The following is a 21,757-nucleotide window of genomic DNA, read 5'->3' as shown; positions in this document are numbered from 1 at the left end:
TCCAGCTTTTGGTTTTGGAGCTGGGAGACGGCATAGTGACTTGTGTCACATACTCTAAGGAGGCTTTGGCTACTGGAGGTTACGTGTAATAATTCATAAACAGTTTCATGAAAACCGGTCAGCACTGTAACAGTCTTTTATAGGCCGAAACTTTGAAGCCATGACGTGTCTTGGGGCGTGTGAACGGGTACCACGTGTGGTCATCTGGTGTATCCAAGGGGAGAACACTGATCTCAGCCAGAACAAGCGTGGTCAGGGGCTCAGACAAACGAATGAGGTCAAGGTGGCTGCTAGAGACAATGGTGGGGGGACAAAGGGAAGAAGGACAGCTCCCCTTTCCAGCGCTCACTCAAAAGAATCCTCCTGTGGCCCAGGTGTTAAACCATCCCTGGGGTTTGCAGACAGCCCCCCTACCCCAGGCCTTAGGGTCCTCACTCCAAGACAGTTCTAGCTTCTTTCCTGCTGCATCCAGAGCAAGTAAGCCACTATTTCAAATCCCTCTCTAAATCACAAAGGCTAGGCTTCCTGGGAGGTATGGGAGACAGAGGGCCTGCCCAGGGAGCCAGTCCCGGGGCCAGGTTGGGAGACGGGGTGTTCCGTCTGGGTGGTTCCTCATGCTTCATCCAGCCCCCAGGATTTCAGGGCTGAAGTGACGAGGGTGGAGCTTGAAAGCCCTTTTTGTTTTCTAACAAACAGCCATCCCACGTGGGGTGGACTGCTGTGCCAGAGGCTGGGCCACTGTCACCTGGAGCTCCATCCCGCCAGGCGTGGGAGGCCATCTGGGGCTTGGGTTGGGGAGCGGGGAGCGGGGCCCACAGCACCCAGGCTTCACCGCGCTCATTGGCTCCTGGGAGTCGAGGGGTCCCCAGGGGTCCGGAGGGTGCGGGTCTGGGGCTCAGACCCCACAGACAAGCGTCCCGGCTGCCGGAGTCAGAAGAGTCCACCAACAAAATCACCGCCCTTTAGTTGGAAGCCCGGAGGGGCCGGCGGGAGGCAGGCGGCGGGCAGTCCGGTGTGGGGACGAGCAGGGGCCCCCCGCAGACTCTGGCCAGAGCGCACCCCGACGGCCCCCGCACGCACCCGCGCTCCCGCGGGGGGCCCGGCGCACGGGCGCTCCCGCACGCGCCCCGCGAGCACGGCGACACCCCCGCGCCCCCCGCGCCCCCGCTCGCCGACACACTCACGCGCGGACAAAAGGACACTCGGGGGGCGCGCACCTGGGGTGCCGCCGAGCCGCACCGCGGCCCCTTTATTCGCTTCAGGAGGCGGAAAACTTTCTCAGCGCGACCACCACGAGCGCCAGCACCACGCAGGTGGCCAGCAGGGCGGCGATGACGATGGCGGCGATGGCGCCGGGCCCCAGCGAGCCTGCGGGGACGGTGTGGGGGGCCGGGTCAGCCAGAGGCCCGCCCCGCACCCGCCTGCACCTCTCCTCCCGGCCCGCCCCCACCCCTTCCTCCCGCGCCCCCATCCCTAACTCCCCCGACCTCCCCCCCACCCTTCCCGCGATCTCCCTTCCCCCCAACCTTCCCCCCAGTGTCCCGCCTCCGCACCCCTCCCCGCACCTCCCGCCCCGCCTACCCCCGCCCTGGTCCAGGCGCTCCTGCGCGGTGCTGTCCTCGGGGCTCGGCGTGGCGGTGGGCGCGGGCGGGCCGCTGACCGCCGGCTCCCAGGCGGGGGTGGTGCTCTCCACGGGGTCTTCTCCCGACGGCAGCTCGGCGGGCTCGTTCCACAGGGTGGGCGCGGGCTCCTGCGGGCCCTCGGCTGCAAGGCCAAGGACAGATGTGGGGGCCCCCGGCGGTAGGTCCGACGGGGACCTCGTCCCCGCCGTTGAACGAGTGGGAAGGGGCGCCTCGCGGTGCTTTGCGGGAGGCCGGGGCGGGGTGCCACGTGTGGCCCTGGACCCTCTACTGGGGCCAGGCTGCCCCCGCCCAGGACGGGACAGGTTGATGGGGGCGGGGCGGGGCCCACCCTCAGGAGGAGCTTCAGCGCAGTAGGGACCTGGGGGGGAACCACAGTGGAGGGGGCGCTACATTCCGCAGCAGGCCCTGCAGACCCAAGCTGAACTTGGCCTGGGGCAGTGACTCTTTAAGGGTTCTCTCCCCACACAGGGCAGCCTTCACCCTGGAGAGGGCGCCAGGACAGGGAGGCAATGTCCTCTCCAGGAACCAGGGACTCCTCTGCCCAGCGGGCGGTGAGGGGCAGCTGTCGTGGGAGGTGGAGAGGAGAGGCCCACCCCACCCCTGGGCGGCCAGCCCTGCTTCTCCCAGGGCCTGGGGTCCCGCGCGGGCACATGCCTCCAAACGCCTCCCAGTGTCTGAGGCTTAAAGCCTAAGAGCCTCTATAGCCCGAGAAACCGTGATGCCTGCACTTTGCTCCCTCCAGACCAGACCGGGCCAGAGGGCTGGGCAGGCGGAGCTTGTTTGGGAAGCTCCAGGAGCCCCTCACCCCCACCCTGGGATCAGCAGGGCAGCCTCTGGGCAGCGTTTATTGTGCAGAACCCTTCCTCCGCTGGTAGGTTGGCAGGTTCAGGGTACACAGGGGCCCCTGAGGGCAGGATGAGAATCTGGCTTGGGAACCCCAGCCCCACCCCCACCCCCACTGTGGCCCCAGACACCCCAGTCTTGCTCCCCCTTCAAGAATCCTAGCCTGGGGAGCTACACAGCAACACCCCAGCCGTGGGCCCATCCAGCCTTCTCAGACTCCCAGTCAAGTTCAAGACCAGGCTCCAGGCTTCCCACCCCAGCTGCTGAGTGACCTGGGTGTGATCCAGGGATGCTGGAATGGGCTGAGTGGGCATCACAACATAGCATCTCAGTGACGCCCGCAGGGAACCATGTGTTCCTGCTCCTGAGAAGACCGGGCCTAAGGGTAAACAGGTGGGCGCTGGCAGTTAAGTGCTCCTGGGGGTGAAGCCCCGGACAACAGTCAGAGGTTGTGCCTTCCCAGAAACTTCCCTGGAAGGTGGGGTTCAATCAGTACCGCCCTGGTGCTGGTGCAGCAGATGCAGGAGACCTGGGTCGGGAGGATCCGCTGGAGAAGGAAATGGCAACCCTTTCCAGTATTCTTGCCTGGAGAATCCCATGGACAGAGGAGCCTGGTGGGCTAAAGTCTATGGGGTTGCAAAAGAGTTGGACACGACTGGCATGTAGCAGCAACACAGCCCCGGCCAGCCTCCCTGCCAGTTCCTGGGGCGCCTTTCACTCTTGGGGGCCTCCACTCCCAAGAGCCCCCCCCCCAACCCCGGCTCCTGGGCACAGACAAGCCAGACCCACACCCTGCTTCCAGGCTCAGCACCTCCTGGAGAGGGGGTGCTCTGGGAAGACACAAAAGTATTTCCAGGGGTCTTCTGCCAACAGTTTCCACTTGGGGCAAACCATGAGTGAACAGCCAAACCCAAATTCCAGGACAGTCTTCAAATAACTAGGTTTTCAAAAATATTAAGGTCGCGGGAGACAGAGAGTGAGGGGCTGTTCCAGATTAGAGACCGAGGAGCTGTGAGAACACAACGCAGCGTGAGTTCCTGGACGGGACAGTGTGGGGCCCACTGGTGAACGGTGACCTCGCCCGCAGCTTAGGTAAGAGTACCGCATCCTTGTTCGTTTCCTGATTTGGACAACTGACTCTGCTGGATAAGAGAATATCCTTGCTCTCAGAAGTATTTAGGGGCAAACGGGCATGGTGTCTGTAGCTTAACTGTCAGATGGTTCAGCAGTTGGACGGGTGAGTGAGTAGACAGAGATGGGAAAACAGATGAGAAAATATGGCAAAAAGTTGGTGGTCGGTGAATCCGAGAGAAGAGTCTACTGGAATTGATTGGATTATTCCTGTAACTTTCCTGTAAACTTAAAAGATCTTTTCATGATGAAACCTTACGGGGTCCCCAGCTCCCCAGGCCCTGTCCCTGGCTGCCTCTCTCAGGCCTTGGCTGGATCATTGGCGAGGCGAGGCTTGCAGGCAGGAACCACTATCACACTCCCAAGACTTGCCCTGGCCTGGGCCCCTTTTCCAAAACATCCCTGGCCGAGGAGACCTCCCAGGGATGGAAGGTCCCTGCACCCAGTGGGTGGAAGCTCCTCTCTGCAGGGCCCCAGCTGAGCTGCAGTGCTGGGGCCTGGGGCCACCCTGCTGCAGCACCCACTTCGGTGACTTCCCTGTGACTCTGTCAGGCCTCGCTTATCGCTGCCTGGAAGGGCTGGGGTATGCCACCCGGCAGCTGCCTACGGAGGGCTCCATGCCCTCTGCATGCTTGCCTCGGGCTCCCCGGGGCTGAGCAGAAAGAAAGGCCTGGGTCTGAGATGGTTGGATAGCATCACCGATACAGTGGACATGAACTTGGGGCAAACTCTGGAAGACAGTGAAGGACAGGGAGGCCTGGTGTGCTGCAGTCCGTGGGGTTGCAAAGAGTCGGACAGGACTGAGCGAGGGAACAGCTATCACCCACCGCTGGGCAGGCCCTGGGGTCTAGGGCTCGCAGACTGTGAGTCTCCCAGATAAATGGACAGGCCCCTGGGTCCCCACTTGCTCACCACTCACCCAAGATAGAGCAGCAGCCAGCCACCTCCCTGTCCCGCCTCCAGCCAAAGCTCACCCCAGCTGCCAGGCATCTGGCCAGGGAAGCCTCCACAAGGCTACTGGGTACCAGGCCCTGACAGAATGGGTGGCATCAGAGGAACCAGCCCCTAGCTAAGGGAGAGGGGTGACAGGCCCCTCAGTGCCTGGAGAGCCGGGGCTCTCTCCCAGGAGCTGGCGGTCACCCTCTGCCCTCCGCCAGAGCCTGGGGGGCCATCTCTGGGGGAGAAGGGGGCCCTCTGAGCAGGGTACTTGGGAGGCCCAGCCAGCCCTTCTCCCTGTCTGTCCCCAGTGTCCCGGCCCCGTTCTGTCCCTCCCCCCTGCCAGACACACCAGCCCAGGCCTAATACACACACTGCCCCCCAACACACACACACTCTCCAAAACTCAGCCAGTCTCTGAAACTTGAGGGGCTGCCCCACTGTTTCCAAATCAGAGAAAGAAAAGAAAATGAAGTCGCTCAGTCATGTCTTACTCTTTGTGACTCCATGGACTGTAGCCCACCAGGCTTCTCCATCCATGGGGTTTTCCAGGCCAGAATACCGGAGTGGATTACCATTTCCTTCTCCAGGGGATCTTCCCCACCCAGAGATCAAACCCAGGTCTCCTGCATTGCAAGCGGATTCTTTACCAACTGAGCTATAAGCCAAACCAGAGCAAAGTGAAAATGAAAGTCGCTCAGTCGTGTCCGACTCTTTGATGGAACTCTCCAGGCCAGAATACTGGAGTGGGTAGTCTTTCCCTTTTCCAGGGGATCTTCCCAACCCAGAGATCGAACCCAGGTCTCCCACATTGCAGGCAGACGCTTTACCCTATGAGCCACCAGGGAAGCCAAATCAGAGGGCTGGGTCCAAATCCGGCTCCACCGCCCCAGGACCACAGCAGACTGGCTCGGCCGCCGGCCTGCCCTCCCCGACCTGTGAAGCGGGGGCTGGGCCGTGCCTCTCCCAGTCCTCCAACTTGGTGACTGTGCTGTCACAGCCACCGTCAGCTGCTGCCTCTGCACCCCACCCCAGGCCTTTGAGGCCTGGACAGCATGGCCCTGGACACTCTGCAGGCTCCGCACCTGCCACAGCTGACCGTCACAGGAGACCCCCGCGCCCCCACAAGGCTGATCCGGGCTGCATGGACTCATCAGGACCCCAGGCTCCCGGCCAGCCCGGGGGGCCTCCCCAAGGCATGCGTGGGCCAGAACCAGAGCCTGAACTTGAGTCCCCAGCACTCCCGCCAAGGAGGTGCAGCTGCCAGGGAGAGTGGGGCGGGTATTTTCCTGTCCTCGTCTGCTTGCCTCCGTGTCTGCTGTTTGCTGGGGTTCCCCAAACCTACCCTTGTGGGGAGCCAGGAACAGGAGCACTTCTCCGGGGGGTTCCCCACTGCAGGCCCCTTCCGGGGAGGGGGGAAGGTGGGGATCAGAAGTGCCAGGCAGAGAGGGGCTGGCGTGGAGGCTGGGACCCAGGAGTAGAAGGTGTGGGACCCCGGTGTGGAAGGTGGGCAGAGATGCGACGTGAGGATGGAAGACGGTGGGGGGAGCAAGGACTGGGGTGAGCACGTCCTGTGACTCCGCTGCTCTGACCGGAGAAGCCAGAAGTGGGGGCCTTGTGACCTCGCCACGGGCCTGGGCACTGTGGGCTCCCCACTCCGTCCCCCAGCCCCACCGCCCCCAGCTGCCCTGCCTTTCGGTAAATAAGTTTGTTTAACGCTCACCCTGACCACTGGGCCCCGAAGCCAGGCGCCCAAGCTCACAGACGGCCATTGTGCAGCCATGAAGGGCCTTTTCATCGCAGCCCTGGCCTCCCGCCCATTCAACCTGGCTTGCTCCCTCCGCCGCAGTAGCTGTGGCCACAGGCGACCGGCAGGGAGGGCGGCAGGCCAGGCCTGGGTCTCAGCCACGGGGGCCGCCCCGGCCTCCCTGCTCGGGACTGACCCCAGCCCAGTAAGCAGCAGGCCAGGGGCCTGTGGGGCCAGGCGCACACCTGCTCTGAGCCTCTAGCCCGGGACAGGACAGTCAAGAGGCTCCCCAACATGCTCCTGCCCCGAACGGCAGGAGGAACAGCAGTCCCGCCGGAGCCCAGAGGCGCTGGGGTGGGGCTGGCCCGCCTGCCCCCGGTTGGACCCGTGGAGGGGAGTCGGGAGGTGAGGCCAGGTGAGGTCCCCATGCCGCCCACCACGAGGCTGTGCCCGGCATTCCTGTGGCGGCAGAGGAAACCCACCCACCTGTGTACACCCCGTCTGACCTCGGCTGGAAGAGCTTGGCTGCGTGGGCACCCAGGAATGGCACAGAAGCTGCCCACATGGGCCCTCAGACCCCGGGGCAGACGGGGCGCCAGCATCTTCGCCTCCACCCGCTTTGACCACTGGGCGGGAGAAGCCATGTCCCTGGGGTGGGTGGGGCCCACAGGAGCCACGGAAGATGCCACCCTACTTTGGATCACTTCCCCAGGACCCCAGGCACCACGCCAGGCCCCTGGCTCGCCCAGCAGACGCCTCTCCCACCCAAAGGCAGGCGAGGCAAGGAGGGGGTTCTGCCCTGAGACTCCCCTGCGCCCAGCAGAGGAGTTGGAGACGTTTTCACACATTCTCCCAACCTGTACTGAGGGCCGCCAGCCGCCCAGCCCGGCCCACGAGCCTGTGCGCCCTGGAGACCTACAGAGACCCTCCCACCAGGGAGGCAGAGACCCTGGGGTTATCATGGTCGCGCGGAAGAGGAGAGGCGCAGAGCGCCTGAGGGACAGCAAGGAGGACAGAACCAGCAGAGCCAACCTGTGAGCTGCTTCCGGGGCTTCTGGAGAGAGCTCGGGGGCCCACGGGCTCCTCACCGCCCCCCACCACGTTCCTCCAGGTCTGTGCCTGTGTATGTGGCTGTGGGAGTCACCCCAGGCCTCACCTCCTCTAGCAGCTCTGCCCAGCACGTATCCACACAACACCCAGATCCACAGACACCCCCAAAGTCCACGCTGCAGAGAGGGTCTCTCGGGGGCCCCCCCACTGGTTTCTCCAGCCCCAGGACTCCCCACAGGAGCCCTGACACCGCCCTCCCGGCCACAGGAGATGGCTTTCTTCCAGGAGAGAGACCACCTGGGAGGTGTGTGCCTTTTAGCAGCCGGCCTGGCCAGCCCCTCCCGCGCAGGGCCCCACAGCAGCGTCCAGACTGGGGCTCGGGTCCCTAGGAACCCGCCACTTCGAGGTTGGCGGGACTCTTCCCGCCAGACCCCAGACCTGGCCACTTTCAAGCCTCAGCGCAGGAGCATCTGGCCAGCATCCTCCTTGTTTTCCAGAGGGGTCTCAGGTCCTGTGCTCCCCCCTGGAATTTTTTTCCCAGGATGGAAATAGTACCCGGGTCTTCCTTTTCAAAGGACATTTGAGAAAAACAGAGGGGAATGGTTTGTGGGGCTTCAAAACATAGACGGCAGAGCTCTGTGGACCTCACATCTGGGGCCTCTGCCTGTCAGCTGCTTGCCCCCTGCCTGATGCCTCCTCCCGACTCCCACCCAGATTCTCAAGGCCTTCCTTCAGATTTTAGGGTGCTGGAGTAGCCCCCACCTCCCCTGGGCAGCTAAGGTCCCTGGCCCTGCTCCCCAAGCCACTGTCCTGCTTCAGAGGTCACTGTCTCTATGACGAACGACACCCTGAGGCCTCCGATGCGTCGGTGCCAGCCTGTGTCCCAGGGGAGCCCTTCCCGGAATCACCCCAAATGGTCACCCCACCCGGCGGGCCTCAGAGAGATCCCGGCCTCGAGGCGCTTCTTTGCCTCGGGAGGCCGGTGGCAGGGAGCACCCTTACCTGTGAGCACCGCAGGGGCCAGCACCCCGCAGAGGAGCAGCAGCGCCATGCGCAGGGCCAGACAGCACGCCATCCTGGCCGGGGGGCGAGCGTGGCCAGCGAGCGGGAGGCACCGGGGACTGAGCTGCTCAAACTTCAGGGCAGAGGGAACGAGGCATCAAAGGGCTGGGGAGGGTTTTCATCAATGCAAACTCTGTCCTCCTGGGACACCGTGCCCGCCCCCCACACATGAACACACACACACACACACACACACAGAGCCAAGCTCAGAGCTGACTGCTTCCCTGAACCCTGTAGCAGCCCCACCCTCAGAGAGGGAAAGAGGAAATCGCTTTTTCCCTCCTCCTCCTCTCTCTCTGTCTCTCTCTCACACACCCACACACATGCACACACACACGGGTGCACCTGGGCCACTGAAAGAGATTCTCAAACCTCCACGTGCAAAAGACTCACCCAGGGCGACTGATAAATGCAATGGCTCAAGCGCTGTCTCCCAGTGGGTCGCGGGTGAGCCCAGGAATCTGCATTTTAGTGCTCAAGGCCCAGGCCTGAGTGACTCCAGCCGTGCGTGGGCTGGCAGCACCGACCAGGGCCAGGCTCTGCTCACATCTGGGTTCTTGACACCTGGCAGGGAGCGGGTGCTCGACAGAGTTGGTGCAGCTGCACTTCTAAAGCCGATTCCATCCAGCCTTCTAGCAGCTCTCCTCTCTCCGGAAAAACCCACGGCATTAAACGCCCTGTGTCCCTTCCTCCTGCTCTCTGTTCTCCCAGGTACCTGGGACTTGAAATACCGCTCGTGTGTTCGTGACACTTGTGTCCAGCCTGGGTCTGGCCCCACCACCCACCGCCTCCCGGAAGGCCCCAAGGGCATCTAATGAGCGTCTCCAACTTAGCATTGCCAAAACAAACCTGATGCCACTGCCTCCCCAGCCCTGCTCAGTTAAATTCCAGCTCCCCACCTTCCAAATGTCCCAGCCACATAAAATTCATCAACAATCTTTTTCACTTACTCCCCACGTCTAATCTCTCAAAAAGTACACCCTCCTACATCAAACCCTTCATGGTTCCCCACTGCTTTTAGAATAAAAAGTCAAACCAAGGACTTATGTTCAGTCTGATAGCCTAGACGAAGTTCCTCCAATACACCAAAGTCCGCCCTGCCTCAGGGCCTTTGCACTTGCTGTCCTCTCTCCCAGAAGGCAGTCTCTCAGCTCAGGACATAGCTACCTCCTTATCACCACTCAGGTCTCAGCTCTGAGCAGTCAGTCCCCCACCCACTCATCACACTTCTTTAAGTTTTTTCTTTTTTTTTCAGCAAAGCAACCATTATTTGTCCACAAAAACCATGAAAAACAGTGATAGAAAATTAACAAACCAAATATATAAATCTGACACCATTTTGCATTTTCAGAACTTGTTTTCCTATCTGTGCACGCAGGGTTCTTGGTCAACCACCCACCTGTATTTCCTGTGTCTACACGAAGTACTTTTACTAAAGTTCTTAAAAATGTCGCCATGACCCGTAAGTCACACAGAATGGTGATGGTCAGGAAATCAGTCCACTCAATTATCACTCTGTGCGGTGCACTCCCTGGCGCAGCAGGTGGAGAGGTCCCTTTTAAAAAGGGACAGAAGTCTCTCACTTCTGAACTGGGCCCAGGAGTTCTCAAATTAAAATCAGAAATCATAAAAAGGGGGGGGGGGGCGGTGGGGACCGGGTGCTCACTGGCAACATTAATACAAGACACCAGACGGGACAGTGAAACAGTTTGGTCAGAACCAAGAAACGGTTATTTCCCTGCAAAGTTTTCGAAACACCCAACCAAGCACTGCCTTATGTTCAGCGAGTACAAGTTCTCGGTGAGTTTTCACCGAAACGCGGAGGCTGGCGTTCATGGGTCGGGATGCGGGATGCGGATAAAGGGTGCTGAGCATCCCGGCCCCCCGCCTCTAGCTGCAGGCGGTGGTCTCCAGCTGCTGCTCGGCCTCCGCGGCCATGGCCGCCGCCTGCAGCTGCTCGGTCTCGCTCTGCATGGCGCTGGGGGTGACCTGCTTGCGTTCGCTGTGCATGTTGTTCTCGTGCCGCTTCAGGTCGGACGCCTTGGCGAAGGCCTTGGTGCAGGAGCCGCACACGAAGGGCTTCTCGCCGCGGTGACGGCGCTCGTGGTCCTTGAGCTGGGACTTGCGCTTGAAGGCCTTGTCGCACATGTGGCAGGCGAAGGGCCGCGCGTTGCTGTGCACCCGCTCGTGCTTCTTCACATCCGGGGCGCGGATGACCGACCTGCCGCACACCTCGCGGCTGTAGGGCTTGTAGCCCGTGTGGATCTTCAGGTGCTCCTTCAGATGCGCCTGCGTGGTGAAGCCCTTGGTGCGTGCACATCTCGCACACGAAGGGCCGGTCGGCCGTGTGCGGCTTCTCGTGCTTCCTCAGCCGACCCTCGTCCGAGAACGTCTTCCCGCACGCCTGGCAGGCGATCTGCTCCCGATGGTGCCCGGACAACAGGTACTCGAACTTCATGTCGCTGGCCGCCGTGGTCCAGCCCGGGGTCTGCTCATCCTTCACTTCGCTCATGCCGTCGTTAAACGTTAAGGCCTGAGGGGTCTGGGACCCCAGGTCCTCGGACTCGGGAGTCTCCATGGACTCCACCTCCTGGCCGCAGCAATTGACCTTCCGCACCTCTTCGCTGCCCAGCTCTTTCAGGATGGCCTCCTGCACCCTGAGCGTCGTGGTGGGCCATTTGCCCTCCTCCTGACTTGGGGGGGGGGGTGCCTTCTACCGTGTCATCCGAGGGGCTGTCGTCCTGGTCTCCGATTTCCTCCACGTCGTCATCCTGGGGGTCGGCAGCATCCCCAATGGGGCGGTTGATCTCCAGGCAGTACTTGCTTTTCGACTGACCGTTGTTTTAGTCCGGGCTGGACACGTCCCGCTTCTGAGAGCAGAGTTTATCCAGGAATCGGATGCCGAGAATCTGACCGGATGACGTCATTAAGGTAACATCTTCTTTTTTCACGAAGATCTTTGCCGTGTACATGTAATTCAGGACCTCTTCAAATATATCAGAACGGAGGAAATCTATTTCTATTACTGAGGAACTATCTACTCAAGTTTCTTGAAAAGCTTTTTAAAGTAGGTGCTGCAGGCAGCGAGGACACAGCTGTGCGCTCTGAACTTCACATCCTCGACCACAATCGCGATGTCGCAAAATTCTCCTTCCAAGCGTTGCTCGCTGAGTGTTTTCAGAAACAGAGTTTTATGATCATCGTCATGATATTTAATGGTTTCAGACATACTGATAAAAAACTCCATGAACAACTCAGGCTATTATCTTAATGCTTTAAACACCAAAATCTTCGGATCAGAATAACTCTGATCAGGGGCACGCCAGTCCTTTTTTGTCCTGTCACTGGCACCTGTACCCATTTTCAGGTTGGGAACAAAGAGGAGGGTGGCTGGCAGCGTCAGGTTCAGCTCTGCAGCCTGGCACAGCCACAGACACTCGCCGTGGGCTCCCCGCGCTCGTTGCACGCAGGCCGGGGACGGGATGGACGCGGGGCGCGGGGGCACGGTGGGTGGCAGTGTGTTTTGGATTTTTTTTTTTTTTTTTTGGAGTTTGGGGAGGGGGCGGGGTCGGGGGGGAATCGTGCACGTCCCTGATGGTAGCAGCCCTCCTCCTGCACGGGCACAGAATGCCTAGCCGGCCGCGAACACCCCCCGGCACCCCCACTTCCCGTGCATGCGCGGTGCGGGCCAGGGGGAAGGCGCGCCGCGGGCTTGCGTAGGCACGGGACCCGACCGGGCCTCTAAATGGGCCTACGTTTTTTCTTAGCATTTACATTTATGTAAAACTTTGCCCTCTCTTACTTTCGGGGGTGGGTGATTTTCTGAAGTGAAGTGAAAGTCACTCAGTCGTGTCCAACTCTTTGTGACCCCGTGGACTATACAGTCCCCGCAGTTCTCCAGGCCAGAATACTGGAGTGGGTAGCCTTTCCCTTCTCCAGGGGAATCTTCCCAACCCTGGGATCAAACCCTGGTCTCACGCATTGCAGGTGGATTCTTTACCAGCTGAGCCGCAAGGGAAGCCCAACAGTACTGGAGAGGGTAGCCTATCCCTTCTCCAGCAGATCTTCCCAACCCAGGAATTGAACCAGGGTCTCCTGAATTGCAGGCAGATTCTTTACCAACTGAGCTATCAGGGAAGCCTGGTGTCCCACAGCAATTATTTGAGAAATGACCTAAATATTGTAAAGTACACAAATTTTATGCTTACAGCTTGATGGACTTTCATACACATATGCTGCTGCTGCTGCTGCTAAGTCGCTTCAATCGTGTCCAGCTCTGTGAGACCCCATAGACGGCAGCCCACCAGGCTCCCCTGTCCCTGGGATTCTCCAGGCAAGAACACTGGAGTGGGTTGCCATTTTCTTCTCCAGTGCATGAAACCAAAAAGGGAAAGTGAAGTCGCTCAGTCGTGTCCAATTCTTAGCGACCCCATGGACTGCAGCCTACCAGGCTCCTCCGTCCATGGGATTTTCCAGGCAAGAGTACTAGAGTGGGTTGCCATTGCCTTCTCCATCATACACATCACACCTGGGTAAATACCACCCAAATAGAGAATGAGCAGGATTCCTCCTGCCCCTCCCTATCCGTGCCCCCAAAGTGCTGATCTGTCTTCTCTCATCATAGATTAGCTTTCAGATCAATGGAATCATGTGACATGTACCCTTATGTCTGGCTTTTGTTCAGCCTTCTGTGAGATTCATCCATATCGTTGCGTGTAGCAGTGACTCATTCTTTTTCATTGCTGAATATGGCATTACCAACTCAATGGACTTGAGTTTGAGCAAGCTCTGGGAGATGGTGGGGTTGCAAAGAGTCGGACACAACTGAGCGATGGAACAACAATTCAGTTGCCACAATTTACCTCTTCTTTTATCCATTTATTTCTGTCAGTTTGGGGTATTTCCAGGACTGAACTCCAATGAATATAGCTCCTATGGGTATTCTTACACCTAACTTTGGTGAACATGTACACTCATTTTTCTCCGTTATGTATCTAAAGATAGAACTGGAAAGTTGGCTTTGACATATATACACTACCATGTGCAAACTAGGCAGCTAGTGGGAACCTGCTGTAAGCCACGGGGAGCCCAGCTTGGTGCTCTGTGATGATCTAAGTAGTGGGAGGGAGGTTCAAGAGGGAGGAAATATATGGAAGCGCATGGCTGGTTTACTTCATTGTGCAGCAGAAACTAACACAACATTGTAAAGTAACTATATTCCAATTAAGAAAAAGAAAGAATTGCTAGGCTCAAGTATAATATTTAGATTCCATAGAGGCTGCCGAGCCACTTTCCAACATGTCCTCATTTATACTCATCAACAGTCTGAGTTCCAGTTCCCCACATCCTCACCAGATTCATCCATACCAGATCCTCACTGGCATTGCCAGTCTTGTTCTGGTAGGTACGTTGTGGTATCTCAAGTGTGGCTGCATTTTCATGACTAATAAAATTGAATACATTTTTATATTAATATTTATTGACCACAGGAATATACTCCTTTGTGAAGAGTTGTTCAATTTTTTTGAACAGCTGATATATTTATTAGGGAGGCCTATCACTTTGAATTTATTTTTAGGGTTTTTTTTTTTTTTTGGTGTGTGCACCCAGATAAAAACCCTTTGTCAGACATATGTAATGGTGCCTTTAAGTGAAGTGTCCACTGGATGCCTGTCCTTACTCTGTGACTCTTAAGTCCCAGATAGCAAGGACTGGTTAGTTCACCAATGCAAATGCACGAACTGACATGCATTGGAGCAAAAGTAATTGCGGTTTTGCATTGTTGAACTTTGCCATCTGATGTGGGAATACATTCTTAAATAAATGTGGTTGTATTATACATCATTTTAATACAATTTTTTTATGTTTTTTGCTAATGAATTATTACTTGCTGTCTATTTTATTTGCATTTTAGACTATGGAAACAATGTTAGGCAAAAAGCAAATTTGAGCAAGTTTCTTAATCTCGTTCAAAATAGGTCACAAAGCAGTGGAGACAGCTCACAACATCAGCGACACATTTGGCGCAGGAACTGCTAATGAACGTACAGTACAGTGGTGGTTCAAGAAGCTTTGCAAAGAAGATGAGATCCCTGAAGGTGAGCAGCCTAGTGGCGGGTCATCGGAAGTTGACACCAGCCGAGAGCAATCATCGGAAGCTGATCCTCTTACAACCACATGAGAAATTGCTGAAGAATTCAACATTGACCCTTCTGTGGTCGTTCAGCATTTGAAGCAAGTTGGAAAGGTGGAAAAGCTCAATAAGCGGGTGCCTCATAAGCTGACCACAAACCAAAAAAATCATCTGAATTGTCATCGTCTCTTATTCTACACAAGAATGAACCATTTTTTGATTGGATTGTGATGGGCAACGATTTTAATACAACAAGCAGCGACAACCAGCTCAGTGGTCAGACCAAGAAGAAGCTCCAAAACACTTCCTAAAGCCACACTTGCATCAAAAAAGGGTCATGGTCACCGTTTGGTGGCCTGCTGCTGGTCTGATCCACTATAGCTTTCTGAATCCTGGTGAAACCGTTCCACCTGAGAAGTATGCTCAGCAAAGTACTGGTGAGATGCACCAAAACTGCAACGCCTGCAGCCAGCACTGATCAACAGAAAGGGCCCAGTTCTTCTCTGTGACAATGCCTGGCTGCGTGTCACACAACCAACATTTCAAAAGTTGAATGAATTGGGCTACAAAGTTTTGCCTCATCTGCCATATTCACCTGACTTCTCACCAACTGACTACCACTTCTTCCAGCATCTCAACAACTTTTTGCAGGGAAAATGCTTCCACAACCAGCAGGACATAGAAAATGCTTTCCAAGAGTTCACTGAATCCCAAAGCATGGATTTTTATATTTTACTTTTTTTTTGCTACAGGAGTAAACAAATTTATTTCTCATTGGCCAAACTATGTTGATTGTAATGGTTCCTATTTTGATTAATAAAGTTTGAGTCTAGTTATAATAATTTAAAATCTAATACCCGAAATGGCAAATCCTTTTGCACCAACCTAATAGAACCTAGTGAGGCTCCCAGGTGGTGCTACTAGTGGTAAAGAACCTGCCAACATAGGAGACACTGGTTCAATCCCTGGGTTGGGAAGATCCCCTGGAGGAAGAAACGGTAACCCACTCCAGTATTCTTGCCTGGAGAATCACATGGACAAAGGAGCCTGGTGGGCTACCGTCTGTGGGATCACAAAGAGTCAGACATGACTGAAGTGACTGAGCAACAGAACCTAGTACTACCATGCCCAGCACACAACTGGAATATTGAAATTCAGTGAGCTGAGATTTCTTGGATAGAATTAATATCCACCTCTCACACTTGGCAGCCCACTTCAGTATTCTTGCCTGGAGAATCCCGTGGACAGAGGAGTCTGGTGGGCTACAATCCATGGGGTCGCAAGAGTCAGACACAACTTAGCGACTAAACCACCACCACTGTCTCACTTGCTCACTCATTTGTTTGTGCTGCTCATTTGCTCGATCTCCTGTCCTCACCTTTCTGTGCCATATAGCAGAGCCAGGTCCCCAGATCACACTCCTGAGAGATTCTTGCCAGCTGACACCCTGTGAGCATCTCCAGTGGAGGACTGGTGGGAAATGAAAGATGGGAGTGGAGAAGTGACTCTCTTTCTGCTTCAGATTTCTCAGAGTGTCTCTGGCAGCAGCAGCACTGGCTGCAGAAACGTCAGTAATGCACAGGTGCTGAGGACTGCAGGGGTAGCCTCAGAAGACTGGAAGTGCTGGCTCCAGGATCCCTGTCAGGTGGCTGCATCCAGACCCATAGTGGACAGTGCTCTGGCCTGTGATCATTCTTTCTGCTCCTCCAGCCGAGGCTGCTGTCAGTTTCTGAGTTGAGTTACTAATTTGGGTTGCCTTACCTTCCCTCTTTTGTTCCTTCAACAGTTCTTTCAATATCTTTGTGACAAATTCCTGTATTAAGTCTCTTCTGTTTGAAATACCTACAGTGAACTCTGTGTCCTAGTCAGACTCAGACCAGTGCTTGGCACTTGAAATGATTCCCCAGAAACTGACTCTTAAAGATATGCTTTCCAATTTGACTTGCCACCCTTCCTGAGCTTGAGCTCACTGCCAGTGGAAAACGAGATCTGATAACACATGGCATATCCTATATTAAGACCTGGGGCTGTTTAGCATGAAGCACCTATTCAAGACAAGGCTTGAAGGACCAGGTAGATGCTCTTTAGTGATGATGATCAAGAGGATAATGAAATGAACTGGCTACTTTTTACTGCTTTGGGTGCTTAAAGAAAAGTTCATGGCTTTAAATGTTAAAGTCAAGGCATGATCAAAGGCCTGGAGCACTTCTATGACAGTCTTTCAAAACTCTCTTATTTCTTGTAGATACAGAGCTTAATTGGCAGCAGCCCAGGCCCTGAATTTGTGTGGCTTGCAGTATCACAACCCTGAATTCACAACTGTGTCAGTTTTTTCAGGTGAAATTATTGATTGGGAAGGAGCAAGCCCTTGAGATCTGGAATGTGGAGGGGGCGGTAATTTGGATAGACTCAAATCGGAGAATCTTCCACCCACAAGTCCTCAGGCCTACCCTGCAGAAGCAGCAGGCTCCTTAGAGAAAGGGCTAATTCCAAATCTAGAGACACTAAGTGAGGAGCCTAGAATATGTCATGCCAAAGTAAGAAAGTGCTCAAAGGATAGGGATATAGCAAAAGGACAAAATAAGTCAACTTGGAGTGTCTCCAAATAGGCGGCTTGTGCACAAGAAATAGTGTCAGATTATAACCTACAGTGTGTGCATGTGTGTGTGTGTAAAGTTCTTCCTTACAGTAGAATGTTAATCAGTTCAGTCGCTCAGTCGTGTCCAACTCTTTGCAACCCCATGGACTGCATGCAGCACGCCAGGCCTCCCTGTCCATCACCAACTCCCAGAGTTTACTCAAACTCATGTCCAATGCTAACAAGTTACAAGAAAGCTTGACAAGCACTAATTGTTCAAGCCAGGAATCACCAATGACTGCTAAAACTAGTGGATCAAAGTTTGATGAGAACTGGATATTCAGTCTCAAAGTATCTCCCATAAAGAGAAAAATCGTTACAGTGGAGAAACCTGGCAGATATCATCTTTAAGTAATTAAAGTTACCATCACCAGTAATGGTTCAAACTGACATCAGGTACCTTCTGATACGATACATCAAGGACAGACATAATATCACTTCTGTTTAATACTGACCAACTGCATAATACGAATTAAATCATGAGAAAGTATCAAATGAAATTTAAGTGCCAAATGAATTTAAAGGCCCCACCAATTTAAGTACCAAATGAATTTAATAATTCATTTAAATTTAAATGAAATTTAAATTTAAGGTCTTTGATCATGCCCCGACTTCCAAATTTAAAGCCATGAACTTTTCTTTAAGCACCCAAGGCAGTAAAAAGTAGCCAGTTCATTTCATTATCCTCTACAAAATAATTGTCCCTTAAAAAATTCCAAGGTATGAAAGAGAAACTGCTCCAGATTAGAGGAGACTCAAGAAATGAAGTCCCAAGGACAGAGGAGCCTGGTGGGCTACAGCCCATGGGGTCGCAAGTCAGACATGACTTAGTGACTAAACCACCACCAAGAAATATGACATCTAGATACAAAAACCAACCATGATGGCATCCTGACCTTTTCATATTTTTCCTTACAGAAGACATTAGTGGAGCAATTGGTGAAATACGAAGGAAGCCTTGATATTAACTAATAGTATGAAATACTCTATTTCCTAATTTTACTCATTGTACTGTGGTTATGTAACAAAATGTCCTTGTTTCAAGGAAACACAGTCTGAAATGTTTAGGGATAAGGGACATAATGTCTACAAGTTTGCTTTCATGAAATAGTTACCGAGTCATTATTGAGGGTGTAGCTCTAGAGGTGTGGGTAAATGTTAGCAACTGGAGAATCTGGATGAAAGATATGTGGGAGTTCTTTCTACTGTTCTTACAAGTTTTAAGCCTGAAATTATTCAAAATAAAAATGCCCCCTCTCCTCAAAAAGAATTGCTTTATTTCAACAACTGATGAAATAATAGACCTAGGCAATGATCATCAATGAATGCTAAAACTGCTACATAAAAGAACAATAGAACTTTTATAGTGGATCATAGCAACAGGACTAACTGATGAAATCTGACAAAAGTAAAAATGGGACAAGGAGACAATGCTGCCTGTGATGTCACAGGACGAATGCCAATTAACTATTCTTGGAGGGGGAGAGGAAAATCTGAAGCTAGTCAAGTTTCTAGACCTACCCGTTTACAGAAAATGTGGGGGAGATTAACAAATTGACACCATAAGGACGCTCCTTGCTGGATCCATATTATGGGATGTTCTGTGGGTAAATGATCTTGTTTTTTCAGTTTTTTTTTTTTTTTTTGGATGGGAAGCTGGGTTAGACTAAAAGAGACTTAAAGCTTAGCAACCAAATGTGATCCATGAACCTCATTTTGATTTTGATTCAAATTTTTGCAAAAGGATACTTCTGAGATAATCTGAAAGGAATAATATACAGACTGCGTTTAGATATTAAGAATTATTCATACCATTAATGTGGTACTGGCCTGTGCTTTTCTAAAGGTATGTTACAATGTGCACTGAAACACGTTATGAGTGACTCAATATAACTAGGATTTGTTTTAAAATATTCTGAGGGGAAAAGAAAAAGTGAGATTAAAAAATAATTGGTATTTTACCTGCCATTTTGGCAGGAGTTTGTTACATTAGTTGTTAGGACAATGTTTGTGCCCTCTCAGATTTATATGCTGGAAGCCGTAATCCCAGTGTGATGGTATTCAGAGGTGGGGCCTTTGGGAGGTGGTTAGGTTAGGTCATGAGGGTGGGATCCTCGTGTTGGGATAAAAAGATGATTTTTAAGGGATAGAAAGGTGGGATAGAGAGAGAAACATGAGATCTCTCTCTGCCACGTGAGGACACAGCAAGAAGACGGCCACATGTAAACCAGGAAGATTTTTAGTGGACACTGGCTGTCAGCACCAAGCTTGTGGGACTTCCCAGTCCAGACCAAGACATGCATCTACTTCAAGGTCTCCTTACAATTTTTTCAATTAAAAAGAAAAAGGCTGAACTTAGGCAAAAGTTATGCATCTACGTTCCAGTTGACAGAGACTTGGCCGTGTTCCCAAGAGCTCCTTAAGGGGGGTGACCAAGCAAGGAGGTGTGCTCCTGTCTGCCTCACCCACTCCCTCCTGCCTGCAAGATGGGCATGATGGTTTTGGGGCTCCAGAGGTCACCTTGGACCATGAGTGACCTTGAGAATGGAAGCCACAATCAGGATGGCGAAACAGAACCTGGGTCGCTGAGCTGCAGCAGCCTTGGGATGACCACCTCTGGGTTTCACTTGAGACATCATCTCGTTTAAGTCCTTGTTACCTTGTGGTTGCTGTTGTTCAGTCACTAAGTCGTGTCCAACTCTTCGACCCCATGGACTGCAGCACTCCAGGCTTCTCTGTCCTTCACCGTCTCTGGGACTTTGTTCAAACTCTTGTCCATTGTGTTGGTGATGCCATCCTACCATCTCATCCTGTCTCCCCCTTCTCCTGCCCTCAACCTTTCTCAGCATCAGGGTCTTTTCCAATAGGTCCAAACCTAATAGTGACCTACTGACCTTCGGGGCTATTTTTCATGTTAAAGGAGACCCTTCAAAGGAAAAACGAATCTGCTATCAAGGCAAACTAACTTTGCACTCATAGATTTAGAGGGACAGGTAAACAACCTTTAAGAAATGAGGTCTCTGCTTAAGACCAGCTGAACTAAGTGTTAGAACTGTGGTGAGTCCCATCCCCGTGACATCATCACTTTGCCACCAATGAAAGGGGAAGCGAGGGCAGCTGTGAGGCTGCAGTTAGGGAAGAGCCGGCTTCTCTCGCTTCCCAACATCTGTGCGCTGTTTCTCCCACAGGCGGAACCCATAACCTTGTTACTTTAGCTGCAATACATTGCCACCGATGAATCCTTGGAGGGAAACTCTTCTCTCAGAGGCTCCGGGTTTCCCTGCCCAGAACCAACTCTACAAAAAGCTGTGCAGGTCCATCACACTCAGGGCATCTGATATCTGCAAAACGAACACCACCCGCCTGGCTGCCTCCAGGTTCCCAGGCTCTCCGCGCTTCCAGCAAGCACTGCAGCTGCTTCATCTGGAACCGCCTGCACTGAAGCAGGGTCAGTCACGCTCTAGAGCTGGACTTATATTCGTTCCCAAAAAACTCATCCATTCTGAGGACAACTTCCATTTGGAAGGTGCTCTCAGCTGCACCTACTTGATTAAGAATGTGCATGCCTATTGCTCTTTTAATGAAGCTCAGCTTACCTCATGGGAAGCACAGAAGAGAACCAGCTTCACCTCACAGTAGAACCATACAGACTTTTTAATAAATAATGCAGAGGGGGCATTTTGTACAAAATACATTTCAAATTCTTCAACTGATCAATGTAAGACAGTGTGTATAAAATGGCACACACACTGTACATGTGTGTGTATACATGTACACGAGTTGTATATATAGCGCCCCTAAAAGAGAAATGAGCTTCCCTGGTGGCTCAGACGGTAAAGAATCTGCCTGCAATGTAAGTGGCCTGTGTTCAATGCCTGGGTCAGGAAGATTCCCTGGAGAAGGGAATGGCAACCCACTCCAGTATTCCTGCCTAGAGAATCCATCAAGAACAGAGGAGCCTGGTGGGCTACAGTCTGTGAGTTCACAAAGAGTCAGACACAACTGAGCAACGCACACACACATGAAATAATTGTTTAAAATAAAGCCTAAAGTTAGCCTGCGTGGGAAGAGAGTTTGGGGGAGAATGGATACACGCATACAAAAGGCTGAGTTCCACTGCTGTCCACTGAAATTATCACAACATTGTTAATAGCCTACATTCCAATATAAAATAAAAAGTTAAATAAAACCTTAGGCAAACCATTCAATATCACAGTAATCCAAGTCAATGCCCCAACGACTAATGCCAAAGAAGCTGGAATTGAACGGCCCTATGATGACCTCAAGACCTTCTAGAACTAACATAAAAAAAAAAAAAGATGCCCTTTTCATCATATGGGACCGGAATGCAAAAGTAGGAAGTCAAAAGATACCTGGGTTAATAGCAAGTTTGGCCTTGGAGAACAAAGTGAAGCAGAGCAAAGGTTAATAAGAGTTTTGCCAGGAGAATGCACTAGTTGTAGCAAACACCCTCTTCCAACAACACAAGAGAAGACTCTACACATGGACATCACCAGATGGGTCAATACTGAAATCTGATTATATTCTTTGCAGTCGAAGATGGAGAAGCTCTA

The 21,757-nt window shown here is 53.2% G+C and overlaps 1 protein-coding gene and 1 pseudogene across 1 annotated transcript; both read right to left on the bottom strand.

Annotated features, from left to right (window-relative positions):
- Nucleotides 1–1,247: 1,247 nt before the first annotated feature.
- SNORC (secondary ossification center associated regulator of chondrocyte maturation) lies at nt 1,248–8,878 on the bottom strand. Its single transcript, XM_065930523.1, has 4 exons — nt 8,806–8,878; nt 8,353–8,485; nt 1,582–1,764; nt 1,248–1,368 (listed from the first exon to the last, which is right to left on the bottom strand). The coding sequence occupies exons 2-4, from the start codon at nt 8,423–8,425 to the stop codon at nt 1,259–1,261; spliced, it is 366 nt and encodes a 121-aa protein (XP_065786595.1). The 5' UTR covers nt 8,426–8,485; nt 8,806–8,878; the 3' UTR covers nt 1,248–1,258.
- Nucleotides 8,879–10,302: 1,424 nt separating this feature from the next.
- Nucleotides 10,303–11,962, bottom strand: LOC136164891 (zinc finger and BTB domain-containing protein 14 pseudogene; annotated as a pseudogene).
- Between the last annotated feature and the right edge of the window lie 9,795 nt (nt 11,963–21,757).

Source organism: Muntiacus reevesi, chromosome 1, assembly GCF_963930625.1.
Source record: "Muntiacus reevesi chromosome 1, mMunRee1.1, whole genome shotgun sequence".
In the NCBI taxonomy this organism is placed as follows: Eukaryota; Metazoa; Chordata; class Mammalia; order Artiodactyla; family Cervidae; genus Muntiacus; species Muntiacus reevesi.
Note: the sequence above shows the minus strand (reverse complement) of the source record. Positions and strands in the feature narration are given on the sequence as shown.

Excerpts from the sequence above, each read along its gene's own strand:
- SNORC (XM_065930523.1), bottom strand. The coding sequence starts at position 8,425 with ATGGCGTGCTGTCTGGCCCTGCGCATGGCGCTGCTGCTCCTCTGCGGG. Across the intron at positions 1,765-8,352 it reads GGCCCCTGCGGTGCTCACAG|CCGAGGGCCCGCAGGAGCCC; the intron begins GTAAGGGTGCTC and ends TTGGCCTTGCAG. Across the intron at positions 1,369-1,581 it reads GCGCCTGGACCAGGGCGGGG|GCTCGCTGGGGCCCGGCGCC; the intron begins GTAGGCGGGGCG and ends CCGTCCCCGCAG.